Here is a 27,596-nt window from a genome sequence, read left to right on the forward strand (position 1 = left end):
GCCGGTGGCCTGGCACAGTGGCCTGAGCGGTGGCGGCCCGGAGATATTCGTCGCAGCCAGTCCTGTCCTCCCGGCGCGGAGGTTTCCTCCCAGCCGCTCCTCGGGGCTGAGCCGCCTCCGGGGCCCCGGGCCGCACCTTCCCTGTCCCGGGGCAGGGGCTCTGCCTCCGCTCCCCCGCGTCCGCGCTCCGGCAGACAGCGCTGTGGCCGTGCTGCTTGCCGGGCGGGCTCCGTGAGGCGGGGACGGGCGGCGGGTCCGGTACCCACACACCCCCCTCCGGCACTCGGGACGCGGCTGCGGAGGAGAAGGGCAAAGCCGCCGCTAAGCTGGCAGCATCGTGAGGCGATGTTCTCTCTGTGGAAGGCCGTTCTCTCGGAGAGCCTCCTGGGTAGGTGCCGCCCGACGGGGCTGAGGGTGGGGAGGGCTCTGAGGGGCCGCCGTGCCTGAGGTGGGACGAGGGGAGAGGTGGCGGTGGCTGCCCGGCTGAGGGAGGGATTAACGGCACCGGTCGGGCTCCTTCAGCCCTGCCCGGGAGCCCTGCGGCAGGCGGGGCGGCACTGGGGTCTTCTCGGGAGCTGCTGGCGCCCGTAGCGCCCTGGGGCTTGGAGGCTGCGGGAGGTGTTTCCCGTGAAAGGTGCTTCAGCACAGGCTCCCGCGCTGGGAATGGGTCAGTGGTGGTCTCTAGAGGGTGTTCTTCTTTGGGGGATTTTACCCCTTCTTGTCCCATGGGTCAGCCTCGGGCTTGCGGCGGGGTGCTTGTGCGGGTCGGGTGGGGAGCTGAACCGGGCCGGTGTCAATGCGGGGAGCAGGGGGGTCACCGGACCGCGGGGCAGACGGCGGGGCTGCGGGCTCCGTATTGCCTGCATCGCCCGCGAAACGTGTGGCAGAGAGCAGCAGCACAGCGTTTGGGTGCCTGGATAAGGTGGCTTCCAGGCAGAGCACCGATTTTCTAGTATAGCTCATTTAGCCACCCGTCTGCCGTCAAAGATGCCTGAAATTGTGAGTGGATTCACTTTTGTAGCCAGAGCTGTTTCCTCCGAACGCTGACTTTTTCCTAGGTTGAGCACTCCTTCACTGAAGGTCAAAGTAGGGACGACTGAGTGCGAGAAGAACTGGTTTCTTCTCGTCATGCTATTTCCTGGAAAAAAAATGTGTTTATTTAACATAAAATAGCAAATATTTCTTTACAGAAGATGGCTATTGTTACTGAACTACTTTCAAATAAATTTGATATTCTACATTTGGAAGTGTACAACGGTGTATATTTAAGTAATCAGCAAGCCATAAACCATCCTGTTGAAAATACATGATGAGTTGGTTTTAAGGGCTTTTTTTTTTTTTTTGGTTTGTTTTTCTTCTCAGGCTACATTTCTTGGTCTCTTTACCATGCATTGCCACCGATGATCTATTACTTCCCCCTTCAGACACTGGCACTCACAGGTCTAGAAGTTTCTGCCGTTGCCTTCTTTTCTCCAGTATTTTTGATAATTGGCCCTTTTTGGAGGCTGGCTAACAATAAGTACATCCTATCCCTTCTGAGACTGACTATGGTTGGTAAGTATGGACTGTGAATTATTGATTCCCTCTTGTTATAATGCATAAAAATAAACATCCCAATTTCGTCAAAATTCGGGTGATTCTGAAAAGAGACAAGAAAAAGAAGTTCTTGCTCTCCCAAGCTCATGCTTTTCTTTTTCTGTTGGGCTTTTGGATATGATCAGAGAAGTACTGTTTGCATCCATTGTTTAGGTTTTTAAACAAATACTGCATAATTAAAGACAAATCTCATTTCACTTTTGTTTCTAGATGCTTTAAATTCTAGTATTCATGCCCTGTAGGAAAAAAGGTTTTGATAGTGCAGAGTGATGAGCAGGGCAGCTGTGTTCCGCGTCAGTCTGTTACAGAACAGTGTGAGGCTATCATAAAAGTAATAGCTGTGAGTGAAGTGTTCCTTTTGGTAGACATACTTCCTGAAGCACATTTCTTTGTTTTAATTTTTGTTAATATTTTTTGGTTTTTTGCTAAACTTGTCTATATGCCTGTAGCATATTGGTGGGGTTTATAGGTTCATCCTGCGAGTTGGTGGCTCTCATTTTGTCTGTTGCATTGGCAGAAAGTTTGATCTTCAAGATAATATTTTCTCACTACCTATCCCACATGATCCTCCCTAAACCAAGAATTTCTGGGATTCCCTCTTTGGTCTTCTGCTAACTGATACAAACATTAAATATTTTAAGGTTTGTTGGGAGAAGGTTTGGCAGCTACACCCATAATCAGAAGCAAGTTATCTTTAATGAGTTTGCAACATCTGGATTAATTTAGGGGAGACAAAGGTTTCTATCCTGCTTACAGAGAAAGTGCTGCTGATTGGTGTCTTTCAGAAGTTCCAGTTCCTGGATCCTCATTTATCAGTATAAGATGGTAATCGGGGAATCACTTTCCATATAATTTTCTTCTTTTACTGGTACAAGACCAAATAGGATAAACATATTTATTTTCATGGCATGACTTTATTTTTAAAAATAATTTTTTTTTCTTCATCCTAAAAATATACTAGAGCTGAACACAGCTCATTGGTTTCATTGGTTTAGATGAAGTATAGTTTTACCATGTTCTTTACTTTTTCTACTCCTTCTGTCATATCTAGTCCTTGTAATTTTTTAATTTTCTTGTAATAAGTTTTTCAGTGAGCAGTCTTTCTATTTCAGCTTCCTGCAGCAATGCTCAGTGCATTTCTTTCTGCAAGATCTGCTAATTCAGAAATTAGTAATGAGTGTAAGAATTTCAAGTTGGTTAGCTGCAGATATCATGGTAACACAAAAATTAATTAAGGTTAGTCTTTCAGATCATCTTGCTATGTTTACTAGTTCATTTTGCCAAGAGAGATGGGAATTGCTTAGGTATGTGTAATTTTTGTTAAGTAAAACACAGTGACAGGTCTGTGACAGCGTGTAAAGCCTGTTTGCTTCACCTGAATCATAAGCTCCTGAACATACCAACTACAGACAAAAACCTAGCACCTTCAGTAGTAGATGTGTCTATGGAGATGGTTATAGAAGGACTCCGGAGCAAGGGGAGACTGAAGCTGTGCACACCCTAACTTTTGGTCTAACCTGAGCTTCGCTGTATGCAGGTATGACCTCCCCTTTGTTCCTGCCTTTACAGGCTCACTGTTCCCATAGTGACCATGTGCCCCTGCTCTTTCCATCTCCCAAACACTCCTATTGTTCACCCCTTGGCAAGTGTGTGCTGTATTCTTTCCCAGCTCTGCTGTATTTACTCTGTATTCTCCTTACCTATTATCCTACAGAGAGCGTTAGTGTTTGGGTAAGATGTAAGAGCATGTTCCACACCCTCTGTATCTCCAGCAAGGAGTTTAGCAGCCAATGGTAACTCACTCTTCCTTCCCTACTGCAGGGTCTTACATTATCCACATGTCCTTGCACAGGCAACACTGGCCTGTAGGGCTTTCCATTTACTTGGTTCTCATCACTTCTTTCTCTCTTTTAAATTATTTCTGTTATATCATACTGTGCTGCTGTTTATTCTGTTCCTCAGTTCTTCCTGCTTTCTTTTCTTCTTCATGTCTAGACACTTCTTCTTTCTTTGTTTTTGATCTATTTCTTTTCTCAGAAAGGCCATGATGGTGAACAACATCAGACAGAACAATCTACAACATGCACTTTCTACATTATTACACTGAAAATATTCAGTCTTCAATTTCACAATCAAGGAATCTTCATAAGTAGATGAAACCAAAATGCTTAGGGGGCTGGAGTTTTTTTGTATTGATAGACAAAGCTCTTCCCTAATTCATCATTCTCTTTCTTTTTGCCCTTTTCTGGAATTTTTATCCTCAAAAAATTTTGCTTTAATTTCTGTATCACAAAAAACCTCCAAAATGGTAGTGTCTGTTTGAATCTATGTCTTCAAACAGCGCACAGTAAATGTTTGTGTTTGGATAGATATATTTACATTTTTGGTGTATTTGCTCAGCAACAAAAGGTGTGTCTACTGTAAGTAGGCAAACCCATGATAGATTTTATCTGGCAAGCACAAGTGCTGAACTATTTGAAGAGGCAGAGTTGCGGATTTAAGTACAATTTAGTGATAGAAATCTGTGTGCATTGTGCATGCAATCTCTGCATCAAGTCCATTCAAGTACATTTTTACTACACGTTGTTTTCATTTTACCACCTTTGTTCTAAGCATTGCATCTTTTACGCTGAGCAGAATGATCAAATGAACAGTTGGAGCATTCCTAGCAGGTATTGCCAGAACCAGCAGCTTAATTTCTGGCCTTCCTTGCTTAATGCTGTTTCAAGTTTGACTCACACTCACTAAATGGCTGTCAGCAAAATGTTTTTGCTTCTCCTGCTGTTTGTCGTTGGTCCTGTGACAGATTTTGCCACACTGACTGGATTTAGGAGAATGTGTGGGACCGATAGTCACTTGAATTGTAAACCTGCTAGCAGAGTTTAAAACTCCTGATAAAAGTGAGGTTGCTGTGCCCTGCGAAATGGAGGTGCATGTGCATGATCTCTGTTAGTGACTGGGGAAGAGGCAGTTTCCAGTAACAAGATGACACAGGCTGCTAGAGACCTTTCCAAGACCAGATACTGGGCCAGAAAAGGTTTTGTTCACACCCATTAAAGCAATTGCCTCCTAATCCTTGTGCAATTTATGGTGAGAGTTCCTTTCTACAAAGGATATGGCTTTTGCCACACAAAGCAAAAGCTATAAAAGTAAGCAGCCACCATACATAAAATTTTATGACTTTTGAGTTATGTAAATGTACTGTTCAGGAATATGTGGGCTTAGATATTTTATCCATGCATTCTTACAGTATCCATATATACCTACATTAAGGTAATCATTGCAGTCTTAGATAATTGTGTCACGTTTGGTTTTTTTTTTTCCCTGAAAAGGGTAACAGCTGCAATGCTTTATACTCAATTTCCATCCATACCTACATTTCCTTGGTTTGCTTTAAAAAGCTGCAATGTTATATATTTTCAGATGACTGGTAAAGCCATCCAAATTACAGACAAGACTGAACTGATGGACAAGAAATCCTTATTGCCTGATCTCTCTTGCCCATTGAAACAACCTCTGTATGTGTGTATTATTTTGTAGGAAGTTTAGCATCATACCAGGCACCGAATGCTTCAATTAGACTGTTCATCTTGGCTGCTGGTGTTTCCTCCTCATTGCTGGTCCAAACAGTAACATGGTGGTCAGGAAACAGTTTACAAAGGTATTTTCTTACCTGATGGGATTGTTACTGACATCTGTTTATATTAAAAGGTGGGGGGTTTATATGAGAAGTTAAGATCTTTTTTTTTCTCACATGTTACACTGTTTCAAAAACTGATTCTTACAGATTTATCAGGATATGGGGCTTCATTCTTGGCAAGATAATTCTCCTTGTTCTTCGCATCTGGTATACATCCCTAAATCCAGTCTGGAGTTCAAGAGCTGCCAATTCTGTCATACTGATAATTGGTTTTATAGCAGCAGTGGAGCAAATTTATTCAGGTAAGCATATTACAGCAAAGATGGCAGTTAGTAAAACATCCTACAGAATACCTGTCTATGTGTCACTGGGTTTAGACTCTGTGGTTTTTTTTCCCCAGTACAATCTGGTTTTAGCCCTGATGTAGATTTTAGAAAGCACGAGGTAGTTCCATCTGCCCATAACATGTCAGAATTGGTACCACAATTCATACAAGCCGTAGCAAGCTGGTGTTGGAACTGGCAGCTAATTGCAGTGTCAGTAATGTGACAGTAACACAAACAAAGGCATAACCTAGACCAATAAAACTAGAATGGGCTGTCCTCATTCTAACATGAAACATCTGTGGTATTTCTGTTATTTTCTTAATTCAGTCTGCTCTTTGAGTTTCCCTGTCAGTGCGTATCTCTTTACAGAGAAAGGGAGGCACGGCAAAGCTGAGGAACAGCTGATGTGGCAAAATAGACAGGAAGAATTTGAAGAGAGGACACATTGTCCTGGTTAAAATTTGCCTGAATTCTTGGAGTGTCTGGACAGAATACACAGCAGTAGGGGTTGGCATCAGGCTAAGCACACTTCAAAACTGTGAAGGTAGAATTGCCAAGGAATAGAGTGAGGTGGAGTTGGTTAGGTAAGGCAGCTCATGTTAAATCCTCAGAAGTTCCTTCCTTCTCAGTATAACCGTAGTGAATTAATTGAAAGGTAATACCTTATCTATGTGTAAGTGTATATAAATTGGCATCATGTTTATTGTTTTTAGACCTGCCTTAGATGACATAAATTAAGCCTGAGCTTTCATCATAGTTTAGAAAGGAATTGTACTGCAGGAGATTAGGAAGCTGTCTTCTTCCTAGGTGATAAAGCAAAATATCTCCATAATTAAAGGTGCCTCTTTCTCCTTAGATGAGAGGGCATCTAAAGTACATTGAAAAAGGAGAAGAGAAGGAAGGGAGTTAATTTCCAGCTTCTGTGAAAGTGTCGGGTTTTGTTCTTATCAGGGTTTAGAGTTTCAGTGAGCAGAAACCCCTGAACAAATTCTAGTAACTTTTCTGTTGATTTTCAAAGTCAATTTAATTATTCCAGTGGTATGACAAAACATGTGGGCAGGTTGCCATTTTTCTACACATAAGGTGCATAGCTTTTCCTGGCAAACCTAAGAATGTTATTAAAGACTTTTTGTCTTATGTGTTTCCGCGAATCATCAGACAAGTTAGGGTTGTGTCTAAGCCAGTAATTTATTCTGGTAATTTTGTGATCTTGGTTCTCTCTTTTTCTCGGTAACCCTTCATAATAGGACTTGACAGTTTGCTCAGCTGTATTTCTGTTTGTATTCCAGGTGGAGACAAGAGGAAACAAGAAGCAAACAAAACTGGTAATGCAGTTAAGGAGAGTGTTTCCCACTCTCACTGGTTTTTGTCAGGGACTGCTTTTGGCAGCCTCATGTTCCTGACCCTGTGGATATTTGGGGAGGTCTCATTAATTTCTAGATGGGCAGTAAGTGGACATCCACATACAGGTCCAGATCCTAATCCATATGGGTAAGTGTTTTATTATTATTGTTATTATAATCATCATTATTCTTATTATTCTTATTCTGATTCTTATTCTTATTTAAACAAGAGAGTAACCAAAAGCCGGTGTTTCAATGGGTGACAAATTTAAACTCAACCTGACAATGGTAAAAGAACTTACAAGTGGGTACAATGTACTTCACACAGATGACTTGTAGATTAATTCTTCATTTCATATACTTCTGAGCATTGTGTCTATACTCAAAAATCTTAGATTTTTTTCATACCAAATTATTTTTATTTCAGCAATAAAATAATTTTGCCATATTGAAAAACAAACTTTTAAATTAGGACTGAGGTCCAAGGACTTAGGAGTGAAATGCATCTGTAATGCGCAGCAAATGAATATGACAGTTGATTTGAGAGGAGATGGTAGTAAATGGCATATGCCAGTGATGCATGAAGATAAAAAAATAAACTGTGTGCAATAGCAATACTAAAGCATGTATTTCTGTAGAAGTTTCAGTAAGGAAGAGTTTAGTCTTAATGCTGTTTGTCACTCACCCAGGTTCCATATCCTAGAAGAAGACCAGAGTAGTTATGCTGAGCCAATGACATACAGTGGCAGAGGAGGTAGTTAATAATTTGGAGCTATGCACAAGAGCCATCCAAAACTGATAGCATCGTTAGGTGTTGTAGGGTCCACTATTTTACCCAAAGACAAAACTTCCTTTTGGGGTGGATCCCTCGCTCTCATTTTATCGTGAGTTCTTTTTGCCTTTTCTATCCAGTACTTCAGTGGAGTGCTTATGCTGCTTAACATAACTCACTTAAACATTATGATAGACTGCCATTAATTTCAACTGGATGGCTTTTATCTCCAGTAAAGGGGATAAAATGTATCATAGTATGAGGTAAAGGTATTTTAAGCTCCAAGTGAGCCCTGTTTAAAAGAAAAGAATTATAAAATATTACCAAGGATCCTTGTCTGTGGGTCTAGACATTTCTTTTTCAAAGCCAGGTGTTTATAAAATGGTATTATTGTTTGATTTCTTTTTCACCATTGTTGCATTAGCGGTACAGTTCTGTTGGGCCTGGCTCATGGATTGATGCTCTCATTTTGGAGCTGGTCTACTGTCACCAGTTTTTCCTGGTTTCTTGTAGGTAGGTGCAAATTCTGACCAGAATTTTTGTTTATATTATTTTATTGCCTTTACTCCAACCCTCTGACCATACATGACATCTCAGGAAAGTCAATTGCTAATCAAAGCAATCTCTCTCTATTGCTGACTGTAGTATAAATGTCTGATCAAGCTGACTAAGGGTTACAGCCCAAACCTCAGCCAAACCTCCAGGCCATCGCAGAGCAGAGTTGCTATTTTCAGAAGCCCCTCTTGAGGTTCTGTTCCTCAGTTCTCACCATCTGCATTTTGTAAGGCTACATCTGGAGTAATGGGGTAGAGATGACACAAGACTCTCCATCCCACAGGAGGCACAATAACTTGCAATTCACTGAGCAGTTCATGTGGGGAGAAGTTTGCCACCTGCCTCCTTACCTTCCAAGATCTTCAGGCACTAAAATAGTGTGAACATCAGAGGAATTCTGCTGCAGTAGTACATCTGTGAATCTGTCTGCATAGAGGGGGTTTTGGGTGGTGGAAAGAGGGATTCAAGCTCTGGGTCTGGACATCTGCTTCAGGGAGGATAGTATTGGTGTGTTGTGAAGCAATCTAGGCATGGAGCAAATAGAAAAGAGATGGAAATAATTCTGCTCTTGAACTGTGGAGAGGTGTGTTTTCCACACCTTCTCAGTGTGGGTGGGTGGATGAAGCTTAGCTTGATTTAGTGGCCCATCAGAGTGAAATTCAGTGGTTTAAATGCTGTTTGATAAAACTGTAAATCAGCTTTTTCTTTGGCCCCCCTAATTGTTTGAAGATGTTTACATGAAGAAGACTGAGCATGGTATATGCCAAAGTACAGAAACTGTAGGAAACGATGAATTATGTTTCGCTTTTTCCTTATTAAACTTCTCTCTTGGAGCACTTACGAGCCAACACTTTCGAGCCATTTTCCACAACCTTGAAGACAGAAATCTAATGCAAAAGGAGTTTTTCTTATTCAGGAACCAAAATATAATCCCAAATATCATGAAAGTCATAACAAAGGCACAAATGTTAGCATCAGTTACCCAAATAATTTACCTTTTGGTACAGGTGTTTTAGGAAATGTGTGTGCAGATTTTAATATGAGTATGAGTGTTTGATTTTTGATGCACACACATAGCAAATTTAAAACAAGTACAGAATGGCTCTTTACCTGGTTCAAGCCATTGTATTCTAAAATGTTCAGAACTTTGATTGGTAAGAGTAAATTAAATTAATTTAAAAATTAAGTCGTCCTGTTACCTGTTACAGAGAGTTTCTATGGTTCCCCATGTTCTGTTTGGGATCAAATCCCATCAGTCAGAGACAGTGTGGTAAATCAAGGATCTCTTAAAAACTGCATCATCCTTCTGTTGTGCTGGGAGAAGTCTGTGTAAGAAAAACTGCTTAGTTTTGGCTCTTGGTGATGTTCCTCTGCTGTCCTTTTTTAGGCAATCTTTATGAGAATGAGTACTGGGAAAAGTAAGAGACTGACTTTGGCTATTAGTGCCATGGCCTGGTAACTGCAGCAGTAGTGGATCAAGGGTTGGACTTGATGATCTCTGAGGTCCCTTCCAACCCAGCCAGTTCTATGATTCTATGATTCTATTGGGACTGACTGCCTTAGTGATGCAGTTCGCATGGTTGCAAAGCACAGTTGTATTTCCCAGACTCTCTTTTTTTTCCTAGACAGAATGTAAAAAAGAAGGTGGCAGATAAAGTACCTGACTGTGACTTGCTCTGTTCTTTTCCATCCCTTCGCAGGTTTAGCATCTTCTGCTGGTCTCCTCTATTTACACACCTGGAGTGCTGCTGTTGCAGGCAACATTCTTGCTGTTTTTACTATGTGTGTGTGGCCTCAGCTGGCTGGACACTTCATCAGCTGTCTGCATCCTGGGAAAGCTATGAGCACAGCCATGTTTGCCTATGTTCTTGAATTGTTCTTCTGTGTGTGGTGCACAGCTTATAAATTTGTACCTGGAGGAATTTACGCTAGAGAAAGCTCCCATCTTCTTTTAGGTATGTTTCTGACTATGAACAAATAAAGATATGCTTGCTTTAGCCTAGCCAGATGTTTAAAATGTACCTAGTATATAAAATACTCTTTCCAAATGGTTGGTTGGCTTCTAGTTGATTTATTATGGTAACAGTTTCTATGAGAAATGAGACATGCAAAAAATAACCTATACCTTTCTTTACTATTAGAAATAGTTTAAATGTGAACACAAAATGAAACTCAATTGAGGGAGAATGACAAAGTGAAAAAAAGTCTGATAACTCTGTGATAGTACATCTGAAGAAGGGATCTGCAAATCAGTCACCCTAAAATTGTGTCTGTGATGCCAGGTGTGAATATGCCTGAATGCTGACTACCTAAGATAGCAGTGTGGTACCTCAGGTAGCAACGTAGTTTCTGGAAGTTCAGGGGTTTTTGAAGGCTTTCTAACTGGGACTGTGACATAATTTAGTGCTTTATTTATCTCTGCTCTGAGGAGCAAAGTGCAGCATCCTGCTGATCTAGGTAGTATGCATTGAAGACCTGAACTTCATTTTTGTGTGGACACATGAGCATGTTTGGAGGAATGCCAATAAGCCTGCAGTGTCAGGATCATGCAAACAGGAGATGAATGAAAGAAAGTGTTGAGTATTTGCCAACGAGGAAGAAGGTTTTAGCAAAATGATCCCTTGATGAATGTGGGAAGGTAGAAATGAAACCAACCCTTTCTGATTTTGGGTCCAGAGTTATTTTCTTGATAGGTACTAATGTGTTTTAGTGGCATATTTCATAATATGCCATAATATTTCAGTAATTGTATTAAACCCATGCCAAACATTGTCTTGGGATAAGTGTGTGGCACATTCTAAAATGTGAGGTATTATCCCCTATTTTGTTTGAGTAATGAATACGATGCTTGACTTGTTGCTCCAGTGGTTTTAGATTATAAAAATGTCTTTGCAGCCACTTTCTGTCACTTCCGTTTTTAGGTCTCCACGTGTATTTTATATGTTACAGCAATCACAGGCAAGGTTTCAGTTTCTTATATTTTGAGGAGAGTTCCATTACATTTATTGCAGTTTTCTTTGTTCTGCATGGGCACGGAGTGGGCTATAGAAACAGTTATCTGAGTTAATTTTATTTTTTTAAGTTATATGAAGAAAGCATGTGGAAGAGGAGTGTCAAATCCTTCCTTGAGCAATGCTTTGACAAAGGAAAGGCTGTTACATAAACAAACCTCTGTCACTTCCTCTGAAATACACACTTATGATTACTTCACCTGGCATGATCACTGGATGGTAACAGAGAGGTGGCCCCAACTTTGATAAAAAGAAAACTGAACAGAACCCATCTCAGCTGATGGCACTACATAAGTTTATATTCCCTCTGAGAATCCAGTGCCCATCTTTTTGATGCCATCTCATTGCTTATTAAAGATTTGCAAATTATACCATGAGATTGTATATTTGTTGCTGTGCTTCCTCCCTTGCAGCTTGGCTTCCTATCAAACTACTTGTTTTCTTCTGGTTTCTTTCAGGTGCAAGTCCTATTTCTTGCTTTCTCATCCTGTCCAATATCCTGCCTTTCTCTTGCTACAGTTTGGGTAGGAAACTGCACCAGGAAAAGTGACATTGAAAGTAAGATTATTATATTCAAAACTTCTTTGCTGCTTCACTGTGGTGTAACATAAGGCTGAGTGGTCCAATCCCTGGTCTTCCATCAACTTCTATGGATTTGAATCAGTCTCCCTTTGAGAAAGGTTTTTCGTGTTTCCCCTTCTTCACTGCCATACACCCAGTTTCCTGGTTTGCAGACCATCAATACATCTCATGTAATGAGTAAAGGTGATAAGAAAATACTTTGTAATAGTTATTTAATCTTCAACTATAACTTTGAATTAAAATATGACTTCTATGTTTCATTGAGTATTCCACAAAGATATTAAGAACATATACTTGATCCAGCAGGGCACTTACCCAGTTCATTATGCTACCACATTTTCTTTACAAGTAATTGGAGCAGGTCTTTTTGCATAGGCATGTAGCAAGAGGACAAGGTGCAATGGTCTCCCTTGAAGAGGGGAGATTTAGATTAGATATTAGGAGGAAATTCTTTAATGTGAAGTTTGTAAGACACTGACACAGGTTGCACAGGGAAGTTGTGGCTGCCCCCTCTCTGGAAGCGTTCAAGGCCAGGTTGCATGGGGCCTTGAGCATCCTGTTCTGGTGGGAGGTGCCCCTGACCCATGGAGGGGGTTGGATTGAGATGATCTTCAAGGTCACTTTCAACCCAAACCATTCTAACTGAAATCTTTAGCTTGTAAGGGATGGGAAAAGAGCTTGTGCTGTTAGTCTGAGCTAACTATTGAAAAGATCACCATCACAGTGCATTGCAACAGGTAGTGAACTGAAGTCTACTATCTTTTGAAATGCATCTATGGGTGTGCTTTGTTGTCTGTTCTTAAAAAGCATTGCTGCTTCTATTGGCTCTGGAGCACAATACAAGATGCTGCCACGTTAAACTGGCCCTCCTACCTGCTGCAATCTGCTTTCACTGTTTTAGAATATCTGTTGAGCAATTGCTTTTGTGGTTGCTAAATAGAGATGTGTTATTTGTATCTTGATGACATTTACAAAGAGAATAGACATCTACAGTCAACAATGTATTTTTTAATAAAGCTGTTATTTTCAGGTTCTGTTATATGTATCTGTAACTTAATTGCTCTTTGCTCTCTGCTTAATTCCAGTAAACTCTGAAAGCTCTGGGCTAAGCTGAGAGTTATAGCTGTCAGCAGGGACTTGGAAGTGTTTTTAGCATAATTCATGTCCTATGTGCTACCTTGTTTGATGTAAACACCCTGAAACTGCATTGCCAGACAGTCTTTGCTTCCAAGTGCTGGCTAAGGGTGCTTGAGGTTCTGCAGAAGTTTGTGTTAGGATACAGTGGGGAGGTCTGCTGAAAGATTTTCTAGGCCTCGGACTGAAATTTATTTGGTTTTATTGTTTTCCCAACAGGTACATGAATGGATGAAGGGAAAGCATTAACAGCCCCTAAGCAAATATTTAATTAACAGAAGAAACTTGATAAAATTTGCAGTAGTGGGACTCAGTAGTACCAGCAGACTTAAAATATCTGCATTTCAGTAGTTGAGTGGCATTTTAAATAACCTTTTAGTTTGGAATTCTTATTTAAATACTGTTGTTTTGAAATATTTAAAAAAATATTTAACATTAGTGGCATGTTTAATGTCACTGGCTCATCTTGTTGGAAGCAATTGCTTATGTCAACAAGTAGAATGATGTAAATTAAAAATTCTTGAAATGCTGCTGGTGTAGGTGAGGTGAATACTATGACAAAAAGTAGGATTTTCTCTATCAATAAATTTCATATTGCCTACATTCCTACATTGGGCATGGAATTTATCTGTGTGCTTTGAATTGTCTTTGTTGTTGGAGCCCTAAGGCTGAATGTAACACAACAGCTGAGAGTTGATAAATGGTGCATTTATAAGCAATGCTTAAGATGTTAAAGCTCTATGAAAAAAACTAATGACTTATATTTTTACAGGGTTTATAACGTTATGTATTGGAGTAGGCTTTCTGACAGGACCGAAGAAAGACCTTAGCACTATCTTTGAAGTGAAAAGCAACCAAAAACCACTATTCAAAAAGAGTAAAAACTACATTAAACTATGTAAGTATAATTTTACTTACTTTCTTCCATTAATCTATGGATATTGCCTGAGTAAAAAGAGTAATGCAGTGCAGTGTTTTCTCAGATGTTTTAGAAATGGGTTTTTTTGGTGCTAGTTTCAGAGCCTGATGTGTAGTTGGTATTGCCCTAGTTCCAGTTTTAAAGGGCTGTTTCTGAAATCTTTATGAAGGTCTTTACCCTATATACTCAGCAGCCAGAAGAATGTGGTCCTGAGAGTTTGTGTTAGAGGCAATGTGAGCACCAATGTATGTGATTTGAATATTACTGCTACTCAAGGGCATTTTGCAAAACTACTAAATACTTCAAAATATTGTCTGCCACAAAGCACAGCCTTAATTAGCTAATTTTATGACATTGCAACAGTAACTCTTGTACTTCCTCGTTGTGCCCTGGCTTCTGTTATTTCTTGGCTTTCCCTTTAAAAATCTTTGCATCTTGCAGAGTGTGAAAAGGCTTGACATTTGCTAGTGTAAATAGTGTGTACTTTCTTTTGATAGCATCAGTATATATTTAAATTTTACACAAATTTGATCCAGAAAACTTGCATAAAAATAACTGTATATGTGTTTAAAGATTTAATGAAAGAATAAACTGGAGTTCATAGTGAAATAATTGCATATAGCATATGCCACTGTGTACATGAAAAAACTACAGAGGGGTTTGATCATCAAATTACAATGTGCCAACCCCTGACAGTCATTCAGTGTCCACTGAGGTTATTCAGAAGCAGTGGAAAAGCTCTGAATTTGCATTCAGTGAAGCCACAATGTCCTCCCAAGAATGTGTCTGTTCTTCTGTCTGGCAGAGACCACATCTTTCTGACATCTAAAGGCTTGCAAATTAAACAGAATTTTCTTCCACATATTGTATTAGTATGAAATAAAATATGTACACTACAAATGCATACCTGGAACACAGAGAGGAAAACACTGAAAGGTTTACACGATGCTCTTATTAATTTCCTATAATAAACTCTTCAGTAGGTATAATTTTTACAGAAATATTGAGAAAGTTTTTGCCATACTGTGTCTGCCCAGCTTGTTGTGTTTTGGAGAATGTAAGTGTATTAGCACACATATAGATATTTTGCAGGCATATAGATACTCGTAAGTACATTACCTTTGAATGATGCTATAGCTGGCATGTCTGGAAATGTAAATGTAGACATCTCCCATTCAAGGAATAGCACACCTTTGAATAACAGTGTTCTCAGTTCTGTTTAACTGCAACAACAACATTATATTGTCTTGTTTTAAAAACAACTTTTCTGTATTTTTCTTTCAAGTATTGTGGCTGTGTGTTGGTGTTGGTTTGCTAGGACTGGGTCTACGTTATAAAACTTACCACAAGAAGTTGGGCCAAGGGGTGAGTTGTGTGCTTGTGAAAATAGTGACTTCCAAATATGCAGTAATATCTTAGGATATTAGAAGCTTTGGTTTGTGCTGAAGACATCTTTGTACCAGTATCCAAGTATTCAGGAAAACTAATGCAGAAATGAAAACGCAAAAAGCTTAATTTGTAAATTCATGTTTAACACAGGAAGTATCTGGGTCTTTGGAGATTTATAGTACGCTATGAAGGAAAAATTAATTTTTTAATTGTATTAAAAACGTCACTGAAAAATGCTGTTAGAAAACTGATCAGGGAAGTTTGAACAGACAGGCTCCTGAAGTTCCTTCCAGCTGAAGGAATTCTGTGTTTATATGCATAACTCTGAATTTAACCTCTCTGAAAAGCTGGTTGACTGAGGTTGGACATAGATTAGTAATAGAAATTGGATAAAAATTAGAAGATTCCAGTTTTCTAACTGGCAAACAATCAGGTATTGCAGTGATAGTAATGATTAAGATGCTTAATGCTTGCAAAGTTTAGCATTTTGATTACTTGCAAGCTGTCAAGTGTGTTTCTTGCCTACATAGTAATTTTAATTCAAAACGAGAGCTGTTTTGATTAGATACAAATTAACATGTTTCTATTCTGTGATTTAATTGATTACTACTCTAAAATTGATTTTTTGATGCATTTGGTTGCAGTTATGAATTAGACTTTTTTCTTTGGGTGAGAGTTCAGAAATAGTCTTTTGAAACTTGCTCTTGACAGGTATTCCTGTTGGTAATTTTTTTGTTAGGGACATTGCTGATGACAAATGCAGGAAAAGATGCAGCAAAGCTGATAAGGGCTTGGTGGCACTTGTGTGTGTATATAAGCACCTATATATATGTGGGTACTGACACATGCACAGAGACATATACACATGGCTTTCTTTTTAGAACTTATCCAGGTTTGTAGTTCCTTATAATTCCTCTTAAAATTGCTCCTAAAAAGGATGAAAAAATTCAGTATCTTTCATTAATTTTTTTTACTGTTAATTGTAGAAATTAATTTTAACTATGATGAATTTTCTCCTCTTATTAATAGCTGGTTTTTATTAAAAATACATTGTCTTTTGTAATCTTGACAGCTATTAGGAAAATTTATAGGCTAAAAAAATCTCTTGTGTGTCTTTTATGGCAGTGTCTATCTGACTTTGTTGACTGCAAAGGTTTAATACATAAAAGTCAAATTGTACTTGACTGTTTTTCCATTACTTTTTTTGAGGTTCCAAAAAGAGACTTCTCTGCTATGATCTGGCCTTTTAGATTTGCCTATGACAATGAAGGATGGCCTAGTTTGGAAAGATCAGCTGATTTGCTTAATCAAACAGGTAACCTTTTTTTTTTTTTCCCCACTTCATTTATATTTGAGGGAGTTCACCTGAAGAGACAGAAGCAAGAACACCTGCTGGGTAACTGAGTCCATTCTTGCCTTGACATAAGAATCTGTGTCTAGTGGCATTTTCCTGATTTTGTGAGCTGCTCCAATATAATCAATTTGGTTAAAAATCTATTTGCAGATGTGACAATTTTAAAGAAAATGTATTTTGAGGAGGAAACACTTTGCTTATTGTTTGGTTTTTTTTTCCTGTTGCTGATGAGTAACTTCTCTACAGAGAAATTCTTTGCATAAATGTAATACTGATCAATACCTTTTTAGATACAATTTAATGTTTTATAACTTCTCTTTTTTTATATATGAAACACTATAGAATTCCTAAAGGGTCTGAAATTAAAATGCCCCAAACTAAGGTGTGTGAGGAGAAGCAGGCTCAGTCTGCCCTGAGCCAGAGCAATGTATAAAAGAAAAACAGCAATTGTAACTTGGTTGAGTTGTCATGATTTTACCAGAAAAAAGGGTGTCTAACCTGTTGCTTATGGACAGGAATTTTTTTTTTAGAATTAGGTCTGGAAAATGCAGAATATGGGCTAAAGATTAGAGCTGACAGTTGGTGCATGTAGGTGTTACCTTTTTTCTGCTATACAGCTGCCACTTTCAGTTTTAAAAGAGTTCAGGAGATGAGGAATCATCCGTGCTGCCATTCAAGCATTTATTGTTCTCCTCCCCTTCTGTGGTGTGAATGCACCACAGGGCTTCCCTCTGCAGCTCAGGCTTGGCAGATACAAGCAGTGGGAAGGCACAAACACAGATGCTGCTGTGCAAGGTTTGATTTTGTGGCAGAGATGCCCAGGAGTTAGCCAAGAGCCAAGTGGCTGATTTGTGCATCCTTCACTCCACTGTCCCATGGCCAAAGGTTCAGAGGGCTGAGCTAGGTACACTGAATAGTGATACAACAACCAGCACATTTGATTAATTGAAATTTGGGGCATTCTTCTACCTATGTGATTCCATAGCTCATGCCTGGATATTTATTTGATCTTTGTATATTTATTTGTGTATTGTAATGAATGCATTTATTTCTGGTACATACAGTTTAAATTCATTAATATTAATGAATTAAACATGGTAAATAATGAATATTAAACATGGTTACCTGTTTATGTCCATTGAGCATTTCTTTGTGGTAATGAAGTATCACTTCTAAAAGAAGCAACTGATAAGTCAAAAAGGCAGAGAATTAAAAAATATAAATGAATAAATCTTAATTCCTGATTGCTGGGAGCAGTATTATGGATTTTTATGTGCCACATAGATTGTTATACAAAATACCATTAATGTTTCCAGGAAATGCATTAATGCATTCAGAGTTAAGCTGGAGATTGTTAAAATGTTTGCTAAAGAAGAGTAGCTGATTGTGAAAGCCACTGAGAAAAGGGTGGCTAACTTCTTCAGCATAGGGATTGGCTTTAAAGGTGTGGTGGTGGTGTGCTTTCCTTGGGCTCATCATGTCTCTGCTGGAATAGTGCAACATGTAATAAAAAGCCTTTCTGTCAGGAGCTCCTTTCTGCTGTGAAGGGAACCAACATCAACCACTTTCTATGGTTCCAGTAGTTTTTTCTGTGGCTAGCATGTGTGCCAATTATGTGAAGCAAAAATCTGGAAATCCTCTTAAAAGTACTATGAGCTAGTATTTTCCCTGCTAACATTGCTTTCATACTGATAAATAAGACATTTCAAAAGCAAAAAAATCATACATAGCAAGAGTGGTGCTGGATGGAGTGGTCTTAATTCCTTACAGAGAGGCTGGAGATGACGTGGTGGCTCAATCTGACTTCTAGAGCAGGAGAGTCCTGCAAGGTGGGCACAGCCACAGCAAGAAGGGCACAATCACAGCAAGAAGGGCACAATCACAGCAGTCACTTGCTGCTGCTGCAGATGTACTGATCTGCTTGCTGCTCAAGCTGAGCCTGGATGGTTCAGCCAGCCTGTGACCTGCTGGCAGACTCTCACTTTCCTCCAGGCAGGGGTAGATCTTTCTTAGTTCCCCATTCCTGGAGGGACTACATGGCTCTTGCTGTATCCTGCAGCTAAAATGTAGGGGAACCTCTCATGTTCCCCTGACAAATCCACACCCCAGCATGTAAGCAGGGAGGGACCACGATGCCCTGAGAAAGTGAGGTGGCTGCTGACACTCAACAATTCACTAGGACTGGGAACATGTTTGTTACCCTGCCTGGGGGCAAGCACAAGTTTGCTGTGGGCTGATCAATCATTTTGTCAGCAGCAGCCTTCTCCCTCTTGCACAGGACCCTTCAGAGCAGCACAGGATTAGTAGATGAAGGTAAGTGCAGATGTGCTGTGTAGCACTTGTTCATCAAGGTGAAAGCAGTAGACTTGCTGCTGTGCTGTTAAGCTGTGTATGCTTGTTATGTTTAATGCTTTTGAAATGGTCCACAGCAGGTATGTGCAGGCCCAGTCTGGTCTGTGTCCCCTTATGGACCAGGGATGGGTATGGCACCCAGACACTAAGTATCTCTCCATCAGAGGCTGAGTAGCCTACAGTGACTGAAAGTTCATGCGTGACTTAGTTGCCAGCTTTGAGATTTGCCCTGATTGACTCCTGAAGGGCTTGTATCCATTCCTGTTTAATCAAAGGGAAATGATGACATCACATTTATAGGTCACAGTTCTAGATTTTGAAAGATTTCTTTTTTCTTCCCCATTTTAGATGCAGATTTTATCACTATTATAGAGAGTGATGCCTCTAAACCATTCATTGGGAACAATGATCTGACAATGTGGCTAGGAGAAAAACTAGGATTTTATACAGATTTTGGTCCAAGCACAAGAGATCACACCTGAGGGTGAGTCATCTTTGCATGCACAGTGGCAATAAATAAATGTAAATACCCTACACAATACTAACTCCACTGGATCATGGGCAAAGAATAATTGGAATAATCACTGTAACTGCTTGTTGGAGCAAGTCTTTGAAAACACAGTTTGGTTCCTTAGCATTACAGGCCAATGCAGATGACATTTTCTCATTCTGAGTACTATATCTGATTCCCTTTTCTCATTGTTTTGTTTTCATCTATGAGAACTTTAGATTTCAGGCCTAAAAATGTAATAGTAGCTGGAAAATTTAGTTATTAGAAATTTTGAATTCATAAAATCCAGCTTGGGCTCTGTAGTGGGAAATGGGTATAGAAAGGTACATGTCCATTTTGACCAGATTTTTTGTGTCTGATTTTACTTTAATGATTGGTTACCTACCAGTTCCATACCTTGGAATATTGTTGCCCTCCAGTGGCTCATGATGTGGCTTGTTTTTCAGGGAGATATGCAGATCTCTGTGGCAGATAGACCTTCCCCAGTAATGTCACAGTGCTATTTAATTTTTGCCATATGTGAGGGGAATTTAGTAACTTTCCTCTTCCAGCTCCTGTGTGATCTGGAGTCATTCACTGAAATTTTCTTTCTGAAATGTTTAGAAAAACCTAATGCAAAGTGATTTTAAGGTTGATTGCAAACAGAACTTTAAAGATGTATTTCTACCTTCTACTTTTAATAAAAAAAGTTATAATTACTGGTAGTTTAAAATTCTGTTTTGTCTGAGGATGCAGATTTTGAGAGTGTAAAATTCACAGATGTAAAATACACAGATATCTGTGTAAAATTCACAGATATGGTGTGTCTAAGTACTGGAATGAATTTGATAATACATTTTTAGGTGTGTACTTAGGCAACATTTTGGAGGAAAATCTCCTAAATTCAGAAATATCTACTAGTGATGGTTTATATTATGGTTTGATGGTGTGGGTCCAGTGACCAGTTTTCTGCTAACATTTATCTTCTTAGTTCATACTTGTGATGCTTGTGAAAAACCGTGTAACTGTTTCTCTCTGCTCATGTAGGATTATGGTGCTATCAAGGTATCCAATTGTAAAATCTACCCACCACCTCCTTCCATCTCCAGAGGGAGAGATTGCACCTGCCATCTCCATGACTGTCAACTTCACAGGGAAACTGGTTGATTTTGTTGTTGCCCACTTTGGAAATGAAGAGTGGGTATTTTATTTCTTGTCACATATGTCCTGCAAAGTTGAGTAACATAACTGTAATTTGTAAACTTCCAGGATATCTTTTGTACCTTTAAAAATCTGCTGCTGTAATACTGGTTCTAGCAAGGCATGGTGGAGGAAATACTATGGCATAGCTACTGAATTAAAATTTTGCAGCATTTTTAAAAGGGACAAATGTGTTACACAAAACTTATCTCAGTCTAATATCTGAGTTTTTACAGATGATGAAGATTTAGTTCTGCAAAGCCACAAAGAGTATTAGGGCTACAGACACATCAGAGTGCAGCATAACATCTGTCTGACTTGCTGCATGTGGAATAGATCTGTTGTGCTCCACATTGTGTGCAGATAGTTAGAGTTACAGTCAATAGTATTAAAGGACAATTGATGTTAATTAAAGTAAAAAGTAACAATTCTGAAGCCTCTGAGAAAGGGCAGCATTGAAACAGCAACAAAACTATCCAGTGTCCTTCTGAATATGCGAAACTAGAAATACAAAAATCTGATCTCTGGATTCTGAAAGGAAGAATTATACCAATAATTCAAATATGTGATGGAAAATATTAGGGTATATATATATACATGTGTATAATGGATTTGGACTTTGTTTTATTTGTTGTAATTCATGGAGAAGAAAATTTATGGATTGGGTGCAGAATATAATACACAAAGAAAATGGTCAGAAAGCACTATAAATCCTTTTGATCCCATACTGAGCTTCCCCATTTCCTTCCTCTGTGCAGGAGCTGTGCTCCAAGCATACAAATTGTTTATAGATTTCCCTTTCATTAAATGCACAGTTATCAGAAACCACTCCGTTTGAACTCTAGAGGGGAGTTTCGTTGTGTGCCTCATGCAGGTGATTAGTCTTGCCTGTATGATAAACTGTTTGTCAAAATAGAAGTAGCACTGTGTTCTCCCCTCACAGAGAAATGAGATCAAGATGCAGGAGAAAATAAGAAGAGACGCAGGGGAAACAAGTACAAATTAGACTGTGTCTTGAGGCGAATGTATTTGTAATTAAATGGTGCACACAACTGCCTGGTTTCCATCTTTTTTCATCTGCTGCTTAACGTAAACTATAGAATACTGGATAACTAGGGATATTTTAAAGACTGTCTTTAAAATGTGTCCTTTAAAAGTTTGTATTTTTTTGATAGGTGTTGTTCTGGAATGAGCAGCTAGCTGAGCAGCCAACTTCACGTATACTTTGGTCAGAGTTCTGTGTAAATGGTTGGGGTTTTTTGTCTCCTGTCTGCACGCTCTTGCTCCCTAATGCATTTGCTTCAGTCACAAGTCCTGCTGCCTGAAAGCAGAGCTGCATTTAAACACTTGTCACCTTTTGCAATTACAGATTCCAAAATCAGCTCCCTGTCTCAATGGTATTTAGTCCAGTCTACCAAAACCGCAGAAGAGTACTTGCTTTACACAACTATTTAAAATTATTAACATGAAAAAATCAGAACTGCCTTTATGTTATATTATGACAAATCCAAGGACAGGGAATAGGATCCAATGCAGTATTTCACCCGTTTCCACTTAGGGACTTGTTGGACCTGTTGTGTAAATCTTGTTAAAGACATGCAGAATTCCTGCTATATGTCATTAAGTAATGTTACTGGGATGACATAAGCCTTAAGTTATATTTCATAAATTTTGTGTCCAGGTTTTAAGACTGTATTTACCATGATCTGCCCATCATAAAGGTTTTGTTAGCACGTGAACTCTTTGTTTTGCACCGCTCCAGCACAATTCAGTTTCAGGTACAGGCAGAGACAAAGCCTCAGATAACCCAAGCACTTACATTCACATTTCCTAATGATGAGATCAGTATTGAAACCAAAACAGTAATAGAAAAAATTGTTCTGTAATGGTTAGAAATAGAATCTTAATTACAGCTACCATGACCATGTGGCTTTTATTGAACATAATGATAATTTTGACTTGGTGAGCTTTCTATAAACTCTCATACTCTGTAATATCGAGCAATAAAAGAGGTACTGGATTAATTTTTGGTTTACTATCTTACATGACTAAGAATTTGAGCTAAAATGCATATATGTTAAAGTCTTCCATTTCTTCCAGAGAGGACTTGGACAGAAAACTCCAGGCTATAGCTGTTTCAAGCCTATTGAAGACAAGCTCTGAGCAAGTTGTGTTTCTAGGATACATCACTTCAGCTCCTGGATCCAGAGATTATACTGAATTAATAGAAAATGGAAATGTCCAGGTAGTATAAAAATACTCTTCTCTTAGTAGTTAGGGATAATATATAATATATATTTGAAACATTCAGCTTTGGTAACTTAGAAATAAACGTATCAGAAAATACATGCATATTTTCAAATTTCAAATTTGTCTTTAGCTGCCTCATGACATGTAATAGAGAAGGTTGAATTACACAGTGGAAGAACAGAAAGCAGTGTGCAGCAGCTGCCACGAGAGAAATAAATGCCTGTTAGACAGTAGAAATGAAATATAAATTAAAAAAAAATCAGGGTTGTCAAGCCTTAGAACAGTGCCCAGAGAAGTTGTGAAATCTCCATCCTTGGAGGTATTAAAAAGTTGGCCACATAAGGTCCTGAGCAACCTGCTTGAGGTTACTTTGAGTCTGGGGTTGGGAATGGGTGATCTCCAGACATCTCTTCCATCCTTTGGTTCTGTTATTCTTTAATTTTAGTACTGAGTTCTGCAGTTCAGTTTTCTGTCAGAAGATGTCAAAATGTCTGATTTGTCTCTGTCTAACAGTGGGCTTTTTCTTTTCTACCTTATTACAGTGTTTTAGGCAAAACATTTTTCTGCAGCAAGTTTACACATTGTTTCTGTTACTGATTTCAGGCCTACTCATAAGGAAAGGTTGCCTTATTCATTTGACTTGTTTTTTCCCCTTGCACTCACAGGATATTGACAGTACAGATCGTGACAGATGGTGTAGCTATATTATGTATCGTGGGGTGATAAGGTAAGTTTTATCCATTTTAAATACCTTTATGACAATCAGATTTATACCCTTCTGTAGGTAACTGTGAAAGTCTTATTTACCTAAACAATTAGGTATGGATAATTAGATATATCATGATGTAATATGGAACATGGACCTTAGGATGAATTGTTATGTTTATGAATAGAATTTAAAAAAAACTTACTATAGGTTTCAACCTTCTGTGTCAAAAGCCTTCAGATCTAATGTGGTGTGGTAACACAAACCCACTTTTTTCTAAAGCTCCCATTTTGCAACTTCATTCTAAAATATGAAGGTTAAGGCCTAATTTGTATGTGACACAGAAAATACAAATTTTGGCCTATGATTGTAGGGTATGTTGAAGGAAAATCCTGATCTAATCCAGCAAAGCTTTCTGCTGGATTTAGTGGAAACTTTAAATGTGTAAGCCCATATTGAAGCACTGTCTTGTGCCGAGCCTTATGCACTTTATACCTTTTAATAGCAATTTGTTTGAAAATCATTCTCTTGGTGATGTATGTACCAGAATGGAATTCAGTGTATTCTGAATAAACTACAAATTCTGCGGAGTACACAGGAGTAAAACCAGTGAACTAGGTAGCTGTTTTAGGTAACATTATTGAGTAAACAACCCCCCCACAAAAAACCCAAACCAAAACAAATAAACAAAAAATCAACGAACCCACAATTCACAACCTAATTTTGCTCATTACTTATTCCACTGATGCTTGAGTTCCTTTCTTGAATTACAGACTCTCTTAGGTGAAAAAAATTGGTGAGTTTATACCTGTACGCATATTCTAAAACTGTAATTTTACAAATAAGCTTCTAAATTAGGAACTTTCTTTTGTTGTCAAACACTTTGTTCTTTCTCACTTTTTCTATTTGTGACATTGTGTTATGGTGCTCCTGTTTACAGAGCACTTTAAGTTTTTGAAGGTGAGATTCACAGAAATGGAAAGTTAGGTTGATGGGTTAATAACTCTAGGAAAAAAGAGATGAGTTAAAAATGTGGTGAAATTGCTTTGAGATGCTTCAAACCAACTCTTCTTGCATCTGAAAGGCTGGGTTATGCCCGCATATCTCACGCTGGTTTAAGTGATTCAGAGGTCCAGATGGCCAAATTTAGGATCCCGGAACACTTGGATAGATATGTTGACAACAACAGAATTGTCACTGATCCCAGCCAAGTTCCTGAGGACATACATTTCAATCCCAGGTGAGTGCATCTTGTAAGAATTAAGGGTGTGATGCATGTGACATCTTGTAAAACAGAAGCCTAGGAAAAAAACTGCTCTTAAAGAGAGAGGTACTGGTCACTACCAAAGTGAGCAGAAAATTAGGAGGCAAGAACTTCTGATTTATAATTCCATTTTTCCAACTGACTTGCCATGTGCCTTGGGAAAATCAGTCTGCCTTGTTGTAGAATAAAGTGATGGTAATGATTAGTTCACCCAGGTAATTAATTTCTGAGGGTTTTGATAGGGATATTTGCCAGCTGGTGACTCATTTTGTAGATGATGAGAGATTTCCCATGTTTCTCAGCACTTTGAGTAGTGGGGTCTTTTAGAACACAAAAGACAATATATACATTAAATACTCTTTGCATAACCATTTTAAAACAAACTATATAACTGAAGCAAAAATGAAGGAGAATGCCTGAGGCAGCATATTAGATATGTCAAGAAGAAAAAGGGTTATGTTTTTACATAACAAACTATTTATTTCTAGAATTCTGTCATTTTTCCACTAGCACTGAAGGAGAGAGATACATAGAAAAACATTTATTCTCCACTGAATATCAGTGGAAGAGCTCTGATATTTGAGATGGATGATGCAATAGAGAGGCAATTTCCAGCAACACCATATCATATTTACTACTTCTAACATGCATAATATAGAATATATTAATTTATTTTATACACCTAACAGTTGAGCTTACTCACTTTTCATGTGACACTCAGTAACTGGCTTCCTGTCTAAGCAGGAGTTTGCTCAGTCTTTTTTACATGATCAAACTTGCCTGGAGTTGAGATTCATATACAGGCTTTCTCAGTTGATTTTTCTTGTCCTTATTTCTTTTACATTGTCTATAAGCAGAAAAAATTACACCCCTTAGGAATGGGTTCAACTTTTTCCAATTAACTTTAGTTCTTTTGAAATACTGTGGCTCTGCTCTTAAGTGTTATTTAGGACTGATATTTGAATAAGTATTACATTTTACTTTTGCAGATCAATCTACTGTAATAGTCCATAGTAAAAATTTAGTTTTAAATATGTTGTGAAAAATCACAGTTTTCACCATAATTTTCAAAAGTAAGGTGTGTAGTATTAGCAGTGGGGTTGATTATTTGGATACTATGGGGGGTTACATTTTATCTGAGGAAGTCAGTAGAAAGAAAAATAAGAATAGAGGATTTAACTAGACAAGTGCACCTCTCACCTTTGATACATGCAGTTCAATTTATAGAGCTCCCATGGCATTAATCCAATCAGTGTAATTAAGTGTCTCCATTATACTCAAAGACTTGTAGTTAGATAGCATGCATAGATTATGATTTACATGTAAGTAGGGTTGGGGCCTGTCTCTGAAATAAGCTCTCTAGAACATTCAGAAGAAGTGTTAATTATACTGTAGGAAGTGTATGATTTAATTGCATGGATTAAATCATGTTCTAATGATTTTACTTGTTGAATATTTCTTTTTTAGGTTTGGATCTTATAAAGATGGACATAATTATGAGAATATTCATCACTTCCACATGAGCACTCCTAAATATTTTAAACAGACAGATTAAAATGGGAAAATAACATCATTGGGACTAACAAGAAAGGTCTGTTGCTTGAAACTGAATTGTCAGCCCAAAAGACTACCCTGTATAAGGATGAGTGACTCCTGTGCTGCCTAACACTGTGAATGTCTGTTTAATATTGTCTGGTACCTCCTTAATGAGTTGTCATCACTATGAGAGGGGGATCTGTCTGGGCCAGATGCCTGCTGCCTACCCAGCAAAGTAAGGGTGGGAACTTTGGGAAAAATAACTTCTTCAGCTTTCTGAAGGTATCCTGGATTGTGGTGGTTCAGGCTTGAATGAATCCATCCACCTTTCCTTTAGGCTGCAGATCTGATCCCTTACCTCTCCTGGGAGCTCACTGGAACAGTCATGAGCAAGGTGTTTCAGCTGACTTCCACACTTTTTTAATGTCTGGGACAAAGCAAACTAAAGTGGTAGTGTCAGTGACCTGTTGATGCATGGTGCACTTTGTAGTCCTGCTGCTACCACAATAAAAAGCTCAGCCTGTCTTTTCAAAATAGGAATGGTACTGATGTGTTTTTAATTGGGAGCCATGCAGTAACTGTGTTCAAAGAATCTGCATTTTTTACTCTACTAAAACACTATTTACATCTGCTGATATCCCACATTTTATTCTTAAATTAGTTTTATTAGAACAATTTGCAGATGATAATGTTCATAACACTGGAGAAAAGGCAGTGACTTTTACAGACTTTCTTTTTTAACAGAACCTTATACACTCCAATGCTTTAACAAAGGGAATAGTCAAGTACCTCTGAATTGTTATTGCTATGAGACACTTATGTGAACACACTGCAGAAGAATTAAAAATAATCCTGTTCAACACGACAAGGTTTCTGAGAAGGACGAAAAGTTGATTGTAATTTTTATTTAAAATGAACTGCAATAAAGCAAAAAAAGCATTGTTCCTTTGCTTGTACTACAGTTTTTAGTGGGGCTAAATAGAGGTGGGCCTTTTTTTTTTTTTTTGACCTGGGCAGAGGCTTACTTAGTGTGTAACATCCATGTAACACAATGTAAAAACTTGTGTTTTCTTGAGGTCTCTTGGCAGTGTCTTTTAAATTCCTCAGTATATGTGCAGAGCTTCTCTCAATCAGTGAGGACAATTTCAGTGTTGTCCAAAGAAAGTTTTGTGCCTGT

At 38.7% G+C, this 27,596-nt stretch overlaps 1 protein-coding gene across 1 annotated transcript; it reads left to right on the forward strand.

Annotated features, from left to right (window-relative positions):
* The first annotated feature begins 317 nt into the window (after positions 1 to 317).
* On the forward strand, positions 318 to 26,438 carry CWH43 (cell wall biogenesis 43 C-terminal homolog). The gene is given in 16 exon segments (XM_030449982.1): positions 318 to 388; positions 1,363 to 1,554; positions 5,137 to 5,257; positions 5,384 to 5,538; positions 6,852 to 7,053; positions 8,102 to 8,190; positions 9,933 to 10,187; positions 13,732 to 13,857; positions 15,164 to 15,243; positions 16,477 to 16,582; positions 19,322 to 19,457; positions 20,511 to 20,660; positions 22,764 to 22,908; positions 23,579 to 23,640; positions 24,704 to 24,859; positions 26,351 to 26,438. Coding segments are annotated over 16 exon segments (2,106 nt in total). The 5' UTR covers positions 318 to 345.
* Positions 26,439 to 27,596: the final 1,158 nt, after the last annotated feature.

Source organism: Calypte anna, chromosome 4A, assembly GCF_003957555.1.
Source record: "Calypte anna isolate BGI_N300 chromosome 4A, bCalAnn1_v1.p, whole genome shotgun sequence".
NCBI classification, from domain to species: Eukaryota; Metazoa; Chordata; class Aves; order Apodiformes; family Trochilidae; genus Calypte; species Calypte anna.